Source organism: Eretmochelys imbricata, chromosome 11 (assembly GCF_965152235.1).
Source record: "Eretmochelys imbricata isolate rEreImb1 chromosome 11, rEreImb1.hap1, whole genome shotgun sequence".
Lineage (NCBI taxonomy): Eukaryota > Metazoa > Chordata > Testudines > Cheloniidae > Eretmochelys > Eretmochelys imbricata.
This window is the reverse complement of record NC_135582.1, coordinates 33,167,373-33,183,526: the sequence shown is the minus strand read 5'-3', so window position 1 is coordinate 33,183,526 and position 16,154 is coordinate 33,167,373. Positions and strand designations below refer to the sequence as shown.

General features: G+C 42.0%; 1 protein-coding gene across 3 annotated transcripts in view; it reads left to right on the top strand.

Moving 5' to 3' along the window:
* Positions 1-546: 546 nt before the first annotated feature.
* Positions 547-16,154, top strand: part of LY75 (lymphocyte antigen 75) — a 124,008-nt gene continuing 108,400 nt past the window's right edge. For 2 of the 3 annotated variants that reach the window (XM_077830421.1, XM_077830420.1), the window contains exons 1-6: positions 547-713; positions 4,483-4,854; positions 9,423-9,596; positions 9,898-10,062; positions 10,770-10,880; positions 14,526-14,669. In XM_077830421.1, the coding sequence (XP_077686547.1) occupies positions 626-713; positions 4,483-4,854; positions 9,423-9,596; positions 9,898-10,062; positions 10,770-10,880; positions 14,526-14,669 (1,054 nt within the window). In that variant the 5' untranslated portion in view covers positions 547-625. The remainder of the gene's footprint in view (positions 714-4,482; positions 4,855-9,422; positions 9,597-9,897; positions 10,063-10,769; positions 10,881-14,525; positions 14,670-16,154) is intronic. The other variant, XM_077830422.1, reaches the window with a different exon arrangement.

Here is a 16,154-nt window from a genome sequence, read left to right as displayed (position 1 = left end):
TAAGACCCTCACCAAGGGACCCATGCCACCAAGTATTAATACTTGTCCTCAGCCTCTCTCCATTCACAGAGTTTTGGAACCCATGACCCTTGCCTAACGAGTGCTCCTTAGTTGATGGTGCGTCCCTCCATCATAACAAAAGCTCAAGTACAGTTCCAAGCACAGTTCCCATAATCAGGGTAATAACAATTTATTCTTCCTGCCCCAATAACAGAGACACTGGGGATCCCACAGCAGCCAAAGTGACCATTTGGGCAGCTGTGGCCTCATTCTAGGCGGGGTGGGTGTACCTATGCAAATGAGATCGGCCCCTGAAGTCGTTTTCCACAACTTGCCACACCTCACCACCAGATGTCAGGGTGAAGCTCATCCTGACACTGCTTACATAAGTAAGGTCCCTGCTAAAACTAGTAGGGTAAACTCCTTTGACATGCTTTCGCCCGGCAACAACTTACCCGCCCAGCCTGGAGTCGAGGGGAACGCTCTGATTGGCCCCAGCCTCCTCCAATGGGTTGCCGCGAGAGCCGGTGGGACTGGGGAGTGTCACTGAGCCGGGAAGCGCTCGGGGATCTCTCCGGGGGTCGCGCCGGCTGCTTGGGCTGCTCCGGACTCGCCCTGTGGGAGGATGAGGCGGGCGCCCTGGCGCTCACTGGCCACCTGCGGCTGGGTGGCTCTGCTCGCAGCCTGCTGCTTTGCGCGTGGGGCATCCGCAGGTAACGCAGCGCTGGACTTTCACCTTTACCTGCTTCCAGTGCTCCCCCGGCCCGGCTCCCTGGCGCAGCGGGGCCACAGCCCCGGGGACCCTGAGCCGAGCCCAGGCAGCTGGAGAAGACTCGGGAGCTGGAGGAGGGAAGAGTCCCTGAGCTGCCCCATCTGCGCTTTGGTGGCGCATTTAGTTGCAACTTCAGGACACTTGAGGGAGCGGGGAGCAAACGCCTGTAACTGGGTGGGAGGAGCGGGCGCCTGTGGCGAGGGGCAGGGTCCCCTAGTGGGAAGGGATGTGCGCCCCGTGGAGAGGTGAAGGGGTCCGCACTCAGGGGCGGGAGCGTCGCATGGACAGGCGAGAGGGTCCCACTGTAGGAGTGACCATGAAGGCTGCTGGTCGGGGCAGGGCTCCGCCTAAACGCGAATTCACTTTTACTTTCATTCCCTTCTTCGCATTTGCGGCGAGTCTTCTCTGCCTCCTCCATGTAGTCGTCCCCTTCGCGTTTCCAGAAATAACACAACCCCATACGGCCCATGTCCTGGCCTCAGTAGATGGAACCGAAACACTCAGGGAAACTCAGCCCTGAGAGATGAGAGTTCGGGTCCTCGGTATAAGGAAGTGGTGCAGCCGGGGAATTTCAGCTCACGCGTTTGTGTTTGTTCACTGATAGGCGAGGCAAAGCGACCTCTCCGGCTAAGGCCAAGGAAATGGAAGAAGTTTAGTTTCGCTATAATGTGACAAGGGCAAACCAATGTATTAAAAGCAGGAGAGGCAAGCAGGGTAGATAGCAAAATCCAAAGAATGGCGGCCTGCTTAATTCCTAGTCTGTTGCACTCTGGAGGAGCCCCTGCTGCTAGAAAAGTGCTTGAGCTGATGTGTTTAGGTTTGGGGTACTAGTGAGTTCTTCCAGTGTGTAGCCCCACTCTCAGGTGCTAGACAAATTCTTCTGCCAGTCACGATGGATCCTAGGCAGACCAGCTGCTGATTTGTTCATCCAAATGTGGATCTTTTAGAATATTAAACGTTAGCGGGGGCAGATTAGCTCTCCAGGGGCTCTAATATTTAAAATAGTCTAAGGCTGAGCTCTCAGGATCCGATTGCGAGTTTTATTCATACACAGGTTGGTTGAACAAATGACAGTTGTTACAATCTGATGAATGTTGTCATCTGATGTTCATAAAAAGGCATTTGAATTCATTTGTAACTCTACTGAAAAAAGGTCCACATCACCAAAGACATCCCAGGTATTCCTGTTGGCAGACTCAGAAGAGAAGCCAGAGATTGAATAGAGAAGGTCCCTGTAGACAGAGAGCTGAGGCATGTTGGTTGAAGTAGTGTGGGAAGCTTTTCTAAATTCACTTACAAAAGAATTTTTTTTTCAAAATCCGCTATCCCTATCTGTACCCTGTACTGTCCAAATGACTTGGAAAGATCACATTGCTTTCCAGCCTGGGAAGGCTTGCCATAGCTGCAGGACAAAGGATGCTGCTTTTCACATGCCCAAGAGACAACCAAAATGCACAGTGTATCTTTTTCTCTTTCCTTATCTCATCAGGTACAGTACTACTAAGGTGCTTATCAGAACAGTATCTGAGTGCTGATTACATCTCAGTTGTAATTCTCAATCTCTGCAGATGTTCCAAAATAGTCAGATCATGAGAAGAGAAGGATTACAACTCAAGTGGATTCTTAAGCTATGATTCCTTGGTGTTTCTCTGTTCTTCCAGTAGAAGCACAATCTTGAATCTTATCTGTTAAGAATCATAGCTATGTAGGGCTGGAAAGGACCCTAAGCAGATATGGCCGGGCCAAACCTGAGTGGACCTGTGACAGAAGGGGCAAGATCACAATGTCTGGAGTAGGAAACCGAGCCCACCCAGCCCTGTGGAACAGAAACCACAGGAGTTGATGCTGTGGGGTGTATGGAGGGCAGACTTGCTGTGCAACCCCCCTCCCCTGAGCCTCTCACACCCCCAGGAGTAGGACCCATCCCACTTTACCACTGGAAATGGGGGAGGTACATACTCCTCTGCCAGCATAGTTGCGACTACACTGGGGGTTTTGCTGCCAGAGCTGTATCAGCTGGGGTGTGTGATTTTTTTCACACTCCTAACTGACATAGCATATGTGAATATTACTTTATAGTGTACGCTTTGCCTACAGGGACAGTTTTACCATAATACTTATATAGTTAAACTAGTATAACCCTGTGAACACTCTTATTTTGGTATAAGATTTTTTTTTTCCGGTTTAGCCTCAAATCCTTTCCAACTGACGTAAGATATATTGAAAAAAGGCCAGTAAGTATCCATATGGGAAGTTATACTGGTGTAACTATATCCTTTTAAATCCACGCCTTAGGTTATACCAGAAAAAACTTTCCCATATAGACAAAATCTAAGTCACTCTTGAAGGGCTGTAGGCCCCTAATGCTTCTGAAAATGTTACCTTAGTCCTCCGACTGGTAAGTGTTGGGTAAATATTTCAAGCCCTGGTTAATTGTATGGTTTTATGATTGTATGCACATTTCTGAAATGGGATAATTGTCCATTATTATATTATCGTTATTATTAATTAATATAACAGTAGCAACCAAGGACCCCAATCTGGATGGGGGTTCCATTGAGCTGGACACCATACAAACACACATTCAGAGATAGTTCCTGCTGATTAGCAGATAGAGATGATGATGATGATGATTATTTATTACTGCTTGAGTATCAACTACAGCATTCTAGTTGATTTACACACAGGCATGAAAACAAAGTCGCAGACCCAGATAGTTTGCAAATTAATCCAACATCTGATCCAATGTGCACTGAAGTCAATAGAAAGACTCCCATTGACCTCACGGGGCTTAGGATCGGGCCTTACATTGTAAACTCATTTTATGAACATTTAGAAAGAATCTTTTTTTTTTATTAACAGAAATGTTTCACTAAGGAAGATGAAATTGAATGTGCTACTAAGTTGTGCCAGTGATAAGTAAGACTGCGATTTTGTCATGGAGGTTGCAGTAGTCACAGAATCTGTGACTTCCAAAGACTTCTGTGACTTCAGCCCACAGCAGCTGGGAGCTGCTGGGTACCCTTACTGCTGCAGCTTCCAGCTGCTGTGGGGGATCCCCGCAACCCCCATATGCCCTGGGCAACAAGGGATACCCACAGCTCCCCACTGCCACAGTGGCAGGGGGACCCCACAGCCATCCGCTGTCGGAGGTGGCAGGGGGATCCCCGAATCCCCTGGCCGCTGCAGATGGCGGGGGTGTCTGGCAGCTCCCAGCCACTCTCAGCCTCTGTCTGCTGCAGCAGCAGGGGGACCCCAGCAGCTCCCCGTCACAGGCGGCAGGTGGATCCCCACAAAACCCGGCCGCCATGGGTGGCAGCTTATCCCTGCAGCTTCCCACTGCTGCGGCGGCAGGGGGGCTCCCGGCAGCTCCCAGCCTGTGTGGAGGGGAACTCCAAGCCCCCATGCATGGTTGGGGCCCCAGAGCTCCTATCCAGCCCTGCAGCTGCCCAGAGGTTTCCCATTTTGTCATGGATATTTTTAGTAAAAGTCAGGGACAGTTCACGGGTTTCCGTGAATTTTTCTGTATTGCCCTTGACCTCTCCCTGACTTTTACTAAAAATATCCATGACAAAATCTTAGCCTTAGTGATAAGCAATCGTATATATACTGCAATTGCTAGTTCTTTCTGGTAGAGCATATCAGAACGTGTCTTAGTTTTAAAAACAAAATTTCCCATGTAAATGACACATATGTGTATTTATATACAGGTAATGGTGCATTTACCATTCGCCATGAAAAAACCAGCAAGTGCCTACAAGTTAAAAACTCACAGATTTTGGCAGCAGACTGCAAGGAGACAAATGAAACTTTGTGGAAATGGGTCTCCCAAAATCGCCTTTTCCACTTGGGATCCCAACAGTGCCTTGGATTAAATATAGCCAGACCAGCATCTCCTTTGAAAATGGTTAATTGTGATTCACAGCTCATGCTATGGTGGCGATGTGTTGATGCTTCCATATTTGGTGCATCCCAGTACAAACTGACTTTAAAAGACAATGTTGTGACTGCAAATATATATTCGTCAGACACCTGGAGAAGAAGTAACTCTTCCTATGATATTTGTGAATACCCTTACCGTGGTAAGTCTGTGGTTTTGATTTTGTTCTGGAAGAAGTAGGAGATATGGTGATGATTTTCACTAACAATATGTGGGAATATGCCAACTTCTAAGCATTTGAAAGACTGATAAAGGAAGGAAATTTTTGCCACAGAGAGATAATGATGTTCAGGTATTGCAAATTTGTAATGTGGCATTATTGATTGATTGATTAATTACAGAGAAGTGGTGTTAAGTAAAAGGCTAGTTTTGTACATGTACACCTACCATTCTTTTGATAGCATCTCTTTCATATATGAAACACCAGCCACCTTCTAGCAGGACTGTAGTTTATAGGCCTTTTCCTGTCCCTGTTTAAGTCAGTGGAAGTTTTGCCATTAACTTAATTCAGACCAGGATTTCAGGTTTTTTTCTTTCCCTACTACCCTAAATCTGTTCTTGACACTGATTAGTAGGAGTGGTGATCTGAAAACTGTGTAACTGGTTATCTGCAATATTTTTGCATTTAAATGAACAATATTTTAACCATGATAATTGGTGTTCACTGGCTACTGTGTGAAAGTTCACAAGTAAAAAGTTTTTCATGGAGAAAGTGTAGATTGAGCTACTTTTCCCCGTAACAGCATTATTTTAACTTTTTAGAAAAAAGTCAGACTCTTAATAACAAACCACTAACTGCTTAGTTTGAAAAAAAATAGGCCTGGATTGTATCTTTGCCACAAGCCCTGTATAAAAGGCAGGAAATAGCTGTCTCTGGGGTAGTGCAAAGAAGGAACAGAGAGACAGTTTTTGTCTTTAATAGTTTATTCTCTGCTATCTAGGTAAAGGGGAATAGTCTGCACACTGTGCAAAACCAAAACCAGTAATAGTTCAATACCAGACAGCTGCTGAGCTGATTGGAAGATGATCTCATGCAACATGCTCCAAAACTCTCTATTATTAACTATTATTATATTTATTTTATTCATTATTAAAATGCTTTGCTTTGATGATACACACAAATAAAGACAGCCTCTGCTTTTCTTTCCAGGATCATCTTCACTCTCCTCCTTCAGGTTTCAGAGTAACAGCCGTGTTAGTCTGTATTCGCAAAAAGAAAAGGAGTACTTGTGGCACCTTAGAGACTAACCAATTTATTTGAGCATGAGCTTTCGTGAGCTCCTCCTTCAGACTCTCTCTGTCTCTTGGTGCCATGCATCTTACCAAAATTACTGCTACTGCCATAGCTAGAGTAATTTATTATAGGGCGTCTGATTTTCAGTTTTATCCAATAAATACCAGTAAAACATCCCTGAAAAAGAAATTGGTGTTTGTCCAATAAACACTAGAAAACACATAAATTGTTATTTGTATCTAAGGGCTTGTGTACATGGAGCAGTAAGATGAACTATGAGGGTGTGATTTCTAAAGTGCACTACTGTGTTGTGCATTAATTAGTCCATATTGATCCTGCTGGTGCACACTAAAGGTTCCCTAGTGCACTTTAACGTAGTGCTATTTGAAACAGTACTATGTTATATAGCACCAAGGAACATTACAAAGAGATTGCCCACCCCTGCTGTAATGAGTAAACTTTTTGGGCTGAGGGCCGCATCGGGTTTCTGAAATTGTATGGAGGGCCGGTTAGGGGAGGCTGTGCCTTCCCAAACAGCCAAGCATGGCCCGTCCCCCGTCCCCTATCCAACCCCCCCCCCCCACGCCCCCCCTGCTTCTCGCCCCCTGACAGCCTCCTGGGGACCACTGCCCCCCTGGGACCCCTACCCCTGTTCCCCACCCTCTAATTGCCCTGACCCCTATCCATGCCCCTGACCACCCCCCGAACTCCCCTGCCCTCTATCCAACTCCTCCCCCCTGCTCCCTGCCCCCTTACTGCGCTGCCTGGAGCACCGGTGGCTGGCGGTGCGGCTGCACCAGGACAGGCAGCCACGCCGCACAGCCCAGAGCACCGGGTCAGGCCGGGCTCTGCAGCCCTGCTACCCAGAGCATTGTGCTGCGCAGCGGCATGGCTGCGGGGGAGGAGGGACAGCCTCCCAGGCCAGGAGCTCAGGGGCCGGGCAGGACGGTCCCGTGGGCCAGATGTGGCCTACGGGCCATAGTTTGCCCACCTCTGCATTACAGTATATAATATACATTATTCATACAGCATATATAAAAAGAAAACCCTGAAAATGCCTTCTACATCGAACTCAACAATTACTAAAAATAACCCCCCCCAAATGAAATTAATATATGCTGAAAAACAGAAACCCTATGTATTATTACTTTATTATTATTATTATTATTATTTATTATTTTATTTTATTTATTTGCATTGCAGTAGTGTCTCAAGTCAGGGATTGGGACTGCATTGTGAAAGGTGCTGTACAGACATATGATGAAAGGGATGGTACTGCCCCCAAAAGCCTATACAAGCTTTGAATATGACAAGAGACAACAGATGGATATAACAGACACATGAAGGAGTGCACAGAAACAATGACACTATTATGGTTAGCATAAGAAGCAGTGGTTAAAGCACACCAGCTGCTTTTCTATTGTCAAGTGTTCTGTAGGCATCATGGCAGAAGTGAATTTTTAGGAAGGGTTTAAAGGAGGACAATGTGTCAGCTTCATGGATTTTTACAGGGAGTTCCAGTCATGCTTACTGACCCTGCAACTCACCTGTGTTTGCCACAATAGGAAGAGGATCAGCTTCCTATACTTATTTGGAAGTTGTAGGGAACCTGTGCCCACAGTGACAGCTCCCAGCACTGTTTTTACAACTATCGTCACCATAGTATCTGAGCACCTCACAATCATCAATGGATTTTATCCTCACAATACCCCTCTTAGGTAGGGAAGTAGTATTATCCCCATTTTACAGATGGGGAATGAGGCACTGAGAGACAGAGGTATTTAAGTGCCTAAGGATGCAGATAAACACTGAGGCCCAGATTTTCAAAGATATTTAGGTGTGTGACTCACTTAGGTGCCTTAAATACCTTTGAAGATCTGATTTACAAAAATACCGAAGGAAATTGGGCACCTGTCTGCATCTTTAGATATCAAAATACTTATGTAAACTTGGTCCCAAGTAACTTACCCAAGGTCACACAGGAAGTCTGTGGCTAAGCCAGGAACTGAACAATGGTCTCCGGAGTTTCAGTCCACTGCTCTATCTAGTAGACCATTCTTCCTCCCCTCCAAGAGATTCCCCTATCAGAGATCTACTGGGGGAATCCCTTCTTCCTCTCCCTGATCCTTGATTTTTGTTTAGGTTAAGAGGACTCTCAGGGGAGTCCTGAGGGTCATATGACTCCTTGCCCTCTAACAGAGGGAGCTGTCACTCAGGCCATGTGTACACTTCAGACTTTTGCTAGCATAGCTGTACTGGTCAGGCATGTCATGTGGTGTGATCCCTGACTGACATAGCTGTGCTGGCAAAAAGCTCTAGTGCAGATGTAGTTATACTAGCAAAAGCACAGTTTTGCTGTGTCCTTGCTGGGAGAGCTTTGCTGGTATATTATACCAGAATAGCTATAGCAGCAAATTGTTCCTAGTGTAGACCTAGCCTTGGGGAAAAGTTGCTGCAGGCCACAATGTTCCTTTAGCATTTCTTCCCTAGTTGACTAACAATCTGTCATACAGAGAATAACCTGCCCCTGCATGAGGCGAAGCGGGTGCTTTGAATGTGTTCAGTGTATCCCTCTAGTGCTATAGCCATGATGACTCAGATTACCGCATTGACATGGCAGTCAAACTTGGTGCACTCTGTGTCTCTGACCCTAAGAGCTGTCTTGTATTTATTTCTTCTGAGAAGAGAGTAGTTTGTGCAGTGCCTCTGTTGTCCAGCAGGCATGGAGTCAAATCTGAGCTACGTAAAGTATTCTGTAAGAGACCTTTATGGGTGATATTATACATTTTACAATTTGCATTAGACTAGGCAGAAAGTAATAGCAGTTAACGGTAATATACAGCATTTTCGTGTTTGTTTAAAGGGACAACATCAACTTGAAATCGAATCCAGGGGTCCCATACTAGGGTGTGGCTCACTTGTGTCCTCAGAGCTCTTGGTGGTGCTTTGTGGCTAGCTGGCCCCGACTCCTTGTGGGAAGGATTCACAGGAACAAAGGGGGAAACTAACTAAGGTGATGATCCTTCAAATGCTTATACGCATGCTTAATGTTACATGTGTAAAGAGTCTTATTGAACTCAATGGGATTACTGAAATGCATGAAGTTCAACACAAGTGGGTTCACAGGATTGGGGTCTAATTGACCATACAGGAAGTATAGTGAAACTGGCTAATACACAAAGTAATGCCTGGGGAGTGGAGAGAAACAGAAAAAAAAATTATTTAATCTCTTCTGGTTATAGTATTATTATGTGTTATTTGTAACAATAAGAGTACAATATTCCTAGATAGCAGTGTGATTTGGTAATTTTTAAGTTAATGTTCTCCATGTAAGTAGTAGCTTTTATTTGCTACTCTTTTCTTCCTCAACAAACTTGTGAGAGGGGAGTTTTAGATTATTCATTCATTATAATGCTTTCAGGTGTGTTCAGATTTCTCTTTCAAATTCTAAATCTGCTGTTTGGTTGCTTTTACAGAGATCTATACGAGGGATGGTAACTCCTATGGAAGGCCCTGTGAGTTCCCCTTCCTAGTTAATAAGACATGGTATCATGACTGCATTCGGGATGTAACACACACAGATGGTGAATGGTGTGCCACAACCTCCAATTACATTCAGGATGCCAAATGGGGAATCTGCTTAAAACCAGGCACGTAGGTTTTCAAAATAGATGTCCTAACAGAGTTCTTCCAATTTCATGTACAGCTCCATTTTATGGTATAATATCTGCAGACTAAACTCTTTTAAAATTAGGTCTCGCTGATATTGGAACATTGATACAACAATCAATACAAATATACTCTGTAATATGAGTGATTTTAATATACAACTAAAACACTTCCTTGCATTTTCCTCTGTATTACAATAATGTTCACTAAAATGTTTGAAAAAACCCAAATGCAGTTATTGTTTTTCCATAGTCACCAGTATCATGTGTTTGCATTATACAGAGAATGGTTGTCGTGATACCTGGGAACACGATCCAGGATCTGAAAGTTGCTACCAGTTAAACACACAGTCTCCTCTTTCTTGGAAAGAAGCCTATATTTCATGTCAAACACAAGGGGGAGATTTACTGAGCATCACAAATACAACTGAATTAAGTTATATACAAGGTAGGTATAACTATCTGTAATAAATGGATGAGACGAGTATGTTGGCAGCAGAATATCAGGGAACCCTGACAAGTAGAATAACTTCAAGGTAGCATTAAAATTCTCTGGCATGTAAGATCTCTTGGTGCTGTAACTTGTATAATAGGAATGAATTACTAATCTAACCTGAGATTTTCTCATATAGTTCATCTGATTGTATTATAGTGTTTGAGAATGTAAACAGAAGTAAACGGCCTGTGTCCACACACAAAATGCAGAATGGGTCAACCTGACAGTTCAGTGTCAGTGCAGTGCATGGGATCTGCTTGCATCTGGAAATCAGATTAGTTATATCCATTCTAACAGTGCACTCATCCCTTGAGGAAGAGGGTGTTTTGTGTCATTGTCATGTAATCACCTGTGCAGCCATACAGGGCTTTATTCAGGCTTGGACTGGAGGAGGTGTCACTGTGTCTTTGAGTATGGAAGAATAAAACAATCAGTTTCTGGAGGACACAGGAGGAAGAAAACGGAATTCTGTAACAAATTAAGGGCCAAGTTCTGCCCAGGGACCTTAACTTCTTCTTACTTCAGTAGAAGTTGCACATCCATATTCAATGCAAAATATTTCTCTACTGGACATGTTTTCAGTTAGCTCCTTAGTTTAAAAATAACTATTTAATGGATGAACATAGTTTTAATTAACCATTTTTAATTATTAATTCCAGCTAAAGATGGCATTGCAGAGGTGTTTTGGATTGGCTTAAACCAACTGGACATTTCTGGAGGCTGGCAGTGGTCAGACCACACACCCTTGAACTTTCTTAACTGGAATCCAGGTAACCATCTTTTCAATTGAATGAACATATATTCATAATACACACTGGAACTTTACTTTTCATCTTCTTTTATTGCACTTTACCAAAGAGAACATTATTGTTCCATTGCAGTAAAAAGTTGAAAAACATCCTTAAACATTTTTCTTAAAAGGTGAATCCTACTATTCACACAAGTTTTAAATTATGGAAGATTAGGGTTAATAAACCTCTAGGAAAAAAGACAGCTTTTAAAAACACCTTCAGTTTGAGATTGTCTGTCTGCATATTTGGTGCAGCTCCAGGGTTCTTTGATGATTTCTTTTTCCCACTGGCAGAATGGATGAGATTTTATGCACAAATTGTGGAATTCAAAGATATGATTATCATAACCACTGTAATTCACCACATTATAGTGCTATATGAAGGCATACATTTAACAGCATATAAACTAACACATATATGCCAGGGACCTGGGATAAATTGCTATAGAAGCCTGACTTGTGCAGTTAAACTTTTAACTTTAAGGTTACATTAACTTGTGGTTTTGTAGGAGGTGAGGTACAAAGACAAATTTTGGAAAACTTATTTTAATTCCTCAGAGTTCCAGTGAAATCAGAGTTTTGCTCAATTAGGTATCTTGGAATTTGAAGCCTTGCATTTGAAATCTGGTTTCATTTGTTGTTGGTAATTTATGAGAATCTTTGTTGTATAACTGATTATACATACTTGTTTGTTGTATATACGGATTATACATTAATACTAAGGCTCATGTTTGTTCCTGCCCCTCCACAAAGTAAGTCTGTGTAGTCTTTTTGGAACTGAACTCTCTCTTTTTCCAGCTTATTGAATAGCCTCTTGTTCCATCAAATGGTAGTCATTTGAGGAAGCAAGTGAGTAGAGAGATAAGATGTGGCTTTTGTGAGAGTTTATTATTTTTGGATAAGTTTGCTAAGTAGAGCTTTTTATAAGATTTGCCACATAAAGCATTTCTTTTATCATCTCTTCAAAGTCTAAGGACCCAGCTTTGCCACTTTTACATGAGTCACACCTTATGTGTGATTTCAATGGGACGATTTGCAAAGCAGGGTGCTATTCATCATAAGTAAGGCTGTCAATTAATCGCAGTTAACTCACGTGATTAACTCAAAAAAATTAGTCGCTATAAAAAAATTAATCGCGATTAATCACACTTACAACAATAGAATACCAACTGAAATTTATTAAATATTTTTGGATGTTTTTCTACATTTTCAATATTGATTTCAGTTACAACACAGAATACAAAGTGCACAGTGTTCACTTTATATTATTATTTTTGATTACAAATATATGCACTGTAAAAATGATAAACAAAAGAAATAGTGTTTTTTCAATTCACCTCATACAAGTATTGAAGTGCAATCTCTTTATCGTGAAAGTGTAACTTACAAATGGAGATTTTTTTTGGTTACATAACTGCACTCAAAAACAAAACACTGTAAAACTTTAGAGCCTGCAAGTCCACTCAGTCCTACTTCTTATTCTGCCAATCGCTAAGACAAACAAGTTTGTTTACATTGACGGGCGATACTGCTGCCTGCTTCTTACTTACAATGTCACTTGAAAGTGAGAACAGGCGTTCGTATGGCACTTTTGTAGCCAGCGTTGCAAGGTATTTACATGCCAGATATGCTAAACATTCATATGCCCCTTCATGCTTCGGCCACCATTCCAGGGACATGCTCCCATGCTGATGATGATCATTAAAAAAAAAATGCGTCAGTTAAATTTGTGACTGTACTCCTTGGGGGGAGAATTGTATGTCTCCTGCTCTGTATTACCCACGTTCTGCATATATTTCATGTTATAGCAGTCTCGGATGATGACCCAGCACATGTTCATTTTAAGAACACTTTCACAGTAGACTTGACAAAATGCAAAGAAGGTACCAATGTGAGATTTCTAAAATAGCTACAGCACTCAACCCAAGGTTTAAGAATCTGAAGTGCTGTCCAAAATCTGAGAGAGACGAGTTGTGGAGTATGCTTTTAGAAGTCTTAAAAGAGCAACACTCAGATGCAGAAACTACAGAACCCAAACCACCAAAAAAGAAACTCAACCTTCTTTTTGTGGCATCTGACTCAGGTGATGAAAATGAACATGCATCAGTCCGCCCTGCTTTGGCTTATTATCAGGCAGAACCTATCACCATCATGGAAGCATGTCCTCTGGAATGGTGGTTGAAGAATGAAGGGACATATGAACCTTTAGCGCATTTGGCATGTAAATATCTTGCAATGCCGGCTAAAACAGTGCCATGTGAGCGCCTGTTCTAACTTTCAGGTGACATTGTAAACAAGAAGCAGGTAGCATTATTTTCTGCAAACTGTAACCAGCCTTGTTTGTCTGAGTGATTGGCTGACCAAGAAGTAGGACTTATAGGCTCTAAAGTTTTACATTGTTTTATTTTTGAATGCAGGTTTTTTTGTACATAATTCTACATTTGTAAGTTGAACTTTCGTGAGATTGCACTACAGTACTTGTATGAGGTGAATTGAAAAATACAATTTGTTTTTTACAGTGCAAATATTTGTAATAAAAAATAAATATAAAATGAGCACTGTACACTTTGTATTCTGTGTTGTCATTGAAATTAATATATTTGAAAATGTAGTAAACATCCAAAAATATTTAAAATAAATGCTGTTCTATTGTTTACCAGCGCGATTAATCATGATTAATTTTTTTAATTGTGCAATTAATCGCGATTAATTTTCTTAATCACTTGAAAGCCCTAATCATAAGTAAGGGTGGCAGAATCTGCCCCCAGTTGTCTGACAATCCAAACCATGTAGCTCAAAAATTAAAACTTCTAAGTGGTAGATGGGAAAGCCCAATAAATTACAACCTGATCCACTTCCTGTTGAAATCCATGGCAAAACTCCCAATAATTTCCAAGTGTGCAGGATTGTGTCCTTAATGAAAAAAACAAATTATTCTTTTGGCACCAGTTTCCAAACAACAGAGAGAAGTGACTAGGAGGGACCACGTATTGAAATACTTGTTGTCTCACTCATTATAAAGACAGAAAAACTTGATGATAAAACATAAAGCAGTGCCTATTACCAAATGATTTCTGTGGCAAATGTAGTCACTATTCTTTCGTTTTGCTTTTACCGTGCTTCCTGTATTAATACAGGCTTTCTGTTTTGGTAAACATTATATTGGTAGTTTCCAGCTGAAACTCCCATGATTTTAAGAGCAGGTATTTGTAACTGAGCTACTTCTAAATATACACAAGGAAATTTAAGAGTTGACTTTTACTTACAATTATTTCATTAATTCATTTCCTTTTATCTGTTGGTTTATGTCATAGCTTAAATTTTCCTTGTGTTAATTGTAGTTTAGATAGAATATTCTGCTAGGTCTTGTGGTTAAAGTACAGGACTAGGAATGAGCATTCCTTGAGTCTATTCCTGGTTCTTTCAGAAGGCTTCCTATGTGACCTATTGTAAAACAAGTTCCTCAGGCCAAAGATTGTAAAGTGCATTATGATCCTCAGATGAAAGATACTACAGAAGTACAAAGTATTATTATTGCATCAGAAAGTGTGAGACAAAAGAAGCAATAATCACTTTCACTTTATATAAATCTGAACTCTTACATATAGTTCTTTCTCTACCAAAGACATGCAAAATGTGTTGCCTTTGGATGGGTCAAGCTGCGTGGCGATGAATGCTGCCTCAGGTCAATGGCAAAGTTACCACTGTGGGACTGCACTTCCATATGTCTGCAAGAAGCCACTTAACAATACAAAATCAGAATTACCAGGTAATCCATCCCTGTGCGTCTGTTTCTGGTCAGTACATAGTGATAATGAGGGTAATGTCCACTGCTGCTATAGTCACCTGCCAGTGTTAAAGTAATGGTCCTCTCCTCACTCTGACTACATCAACCTCCCTCCCCAAAATCCCTTTGCACTGAGTTCCTGTCTTTTTCTACATCAAACTCAAACTTTTTGCCTTCCGTTTCAAGACAGTGCAGGATCTTCCCTCACCCTGATCTCCCACTTCCTTCTAGCATTCCCTGAGCTTTTCCCAGTTGCCTACTCCATACTGCTTTCTTTATCATATTTTCCTATTCTCAACTTGTGGCTTCTTTCATACTTTACCCAATGTTTGGAAGTTCCTATCCTCTAGGCATCCTTACTCATTCAAATTCTTCTGAAAACCCATTTCCCTTACAAAGATTGCCTATATTGACAAGGCGTGTGTTTTAGGTGGATTGAGCATAGGAAACCTGATTCAAAGCCCATTCAACTCAATGGGAGTCTTTTCATTGACTTCATTGGCTTTATATCAAGCCCAGAATTGGAAGCCAGGAACTCCTGAGTTGATGTCTGACCCACTGTATAATCTTTACCTCTCTTATACTGGCTGCAGAGGGGTGTGCTGAGAGGTAGCTAATGTTTGTACAGTGCTTTGATGATGTAAACTAGAGAAAAACTAAGTGTTGTTATGACACTGACCTCATTACCAGTGGTGTCCTCACACCTCCCATACCTGAACTGTGTCTCCTTGTTTGGTTTTGTCTGAGTTAGTGTGTAAGGTCTTTGAGGCAGGGTCTATGTCTTCTCTTCTGTTTTATAAAATACTTTGTGAAGTGCTGTAAACATTCAGTAAGCTTCTAGGAAAGGTCTGACAGGCAGTATGAAATAGTAAGTTTACCTACTGTAACATTCTACCATACAACTTGTAATTACTTCAAATATATTTATGTTTTGTGCTGTATTTTAAATCAGTAAGGCTGAACCTCATTGGAGGTTGAGACTATTTACTGGAAACCTACTTGGGAGAAAAAGATAGTAGGTTCTTCAGTGCTGAGATTGGGAATTTTTGTGTTTTCCCAGCATTAATCTTGAATGAGGCCATTCAGTGATACCACAATACATCTAAATAATGTTATATACTTGACATGCATGCCTTCTAAATCAAGCTGCTGAAGCTAAAGGAGTAATATACTGGTCACTAACAATGAAGTAGCTTTGTTTTTTAGCTGCTTGGCAGTGTGTTCTAATGCAGTTTCAAGGGAAGATGTGGCAGTCGTCGTTGTTTTTCTGACACGTACCTTTTGCTTACATCACATTTAGGGTAATGGATAACTTTTACTTTCCACTGCAATTAGCTGCGTTTTCTTTGCCCCTTCCCTACCAGCCATAAATATTACTAATCACTGTTATGGTTTCTCCCCCTTAAACCAGTTGGCTAGATGCAAGCCCCACATGTTTCTCTTTGACCCTTGGCTTAGGTTCCAATG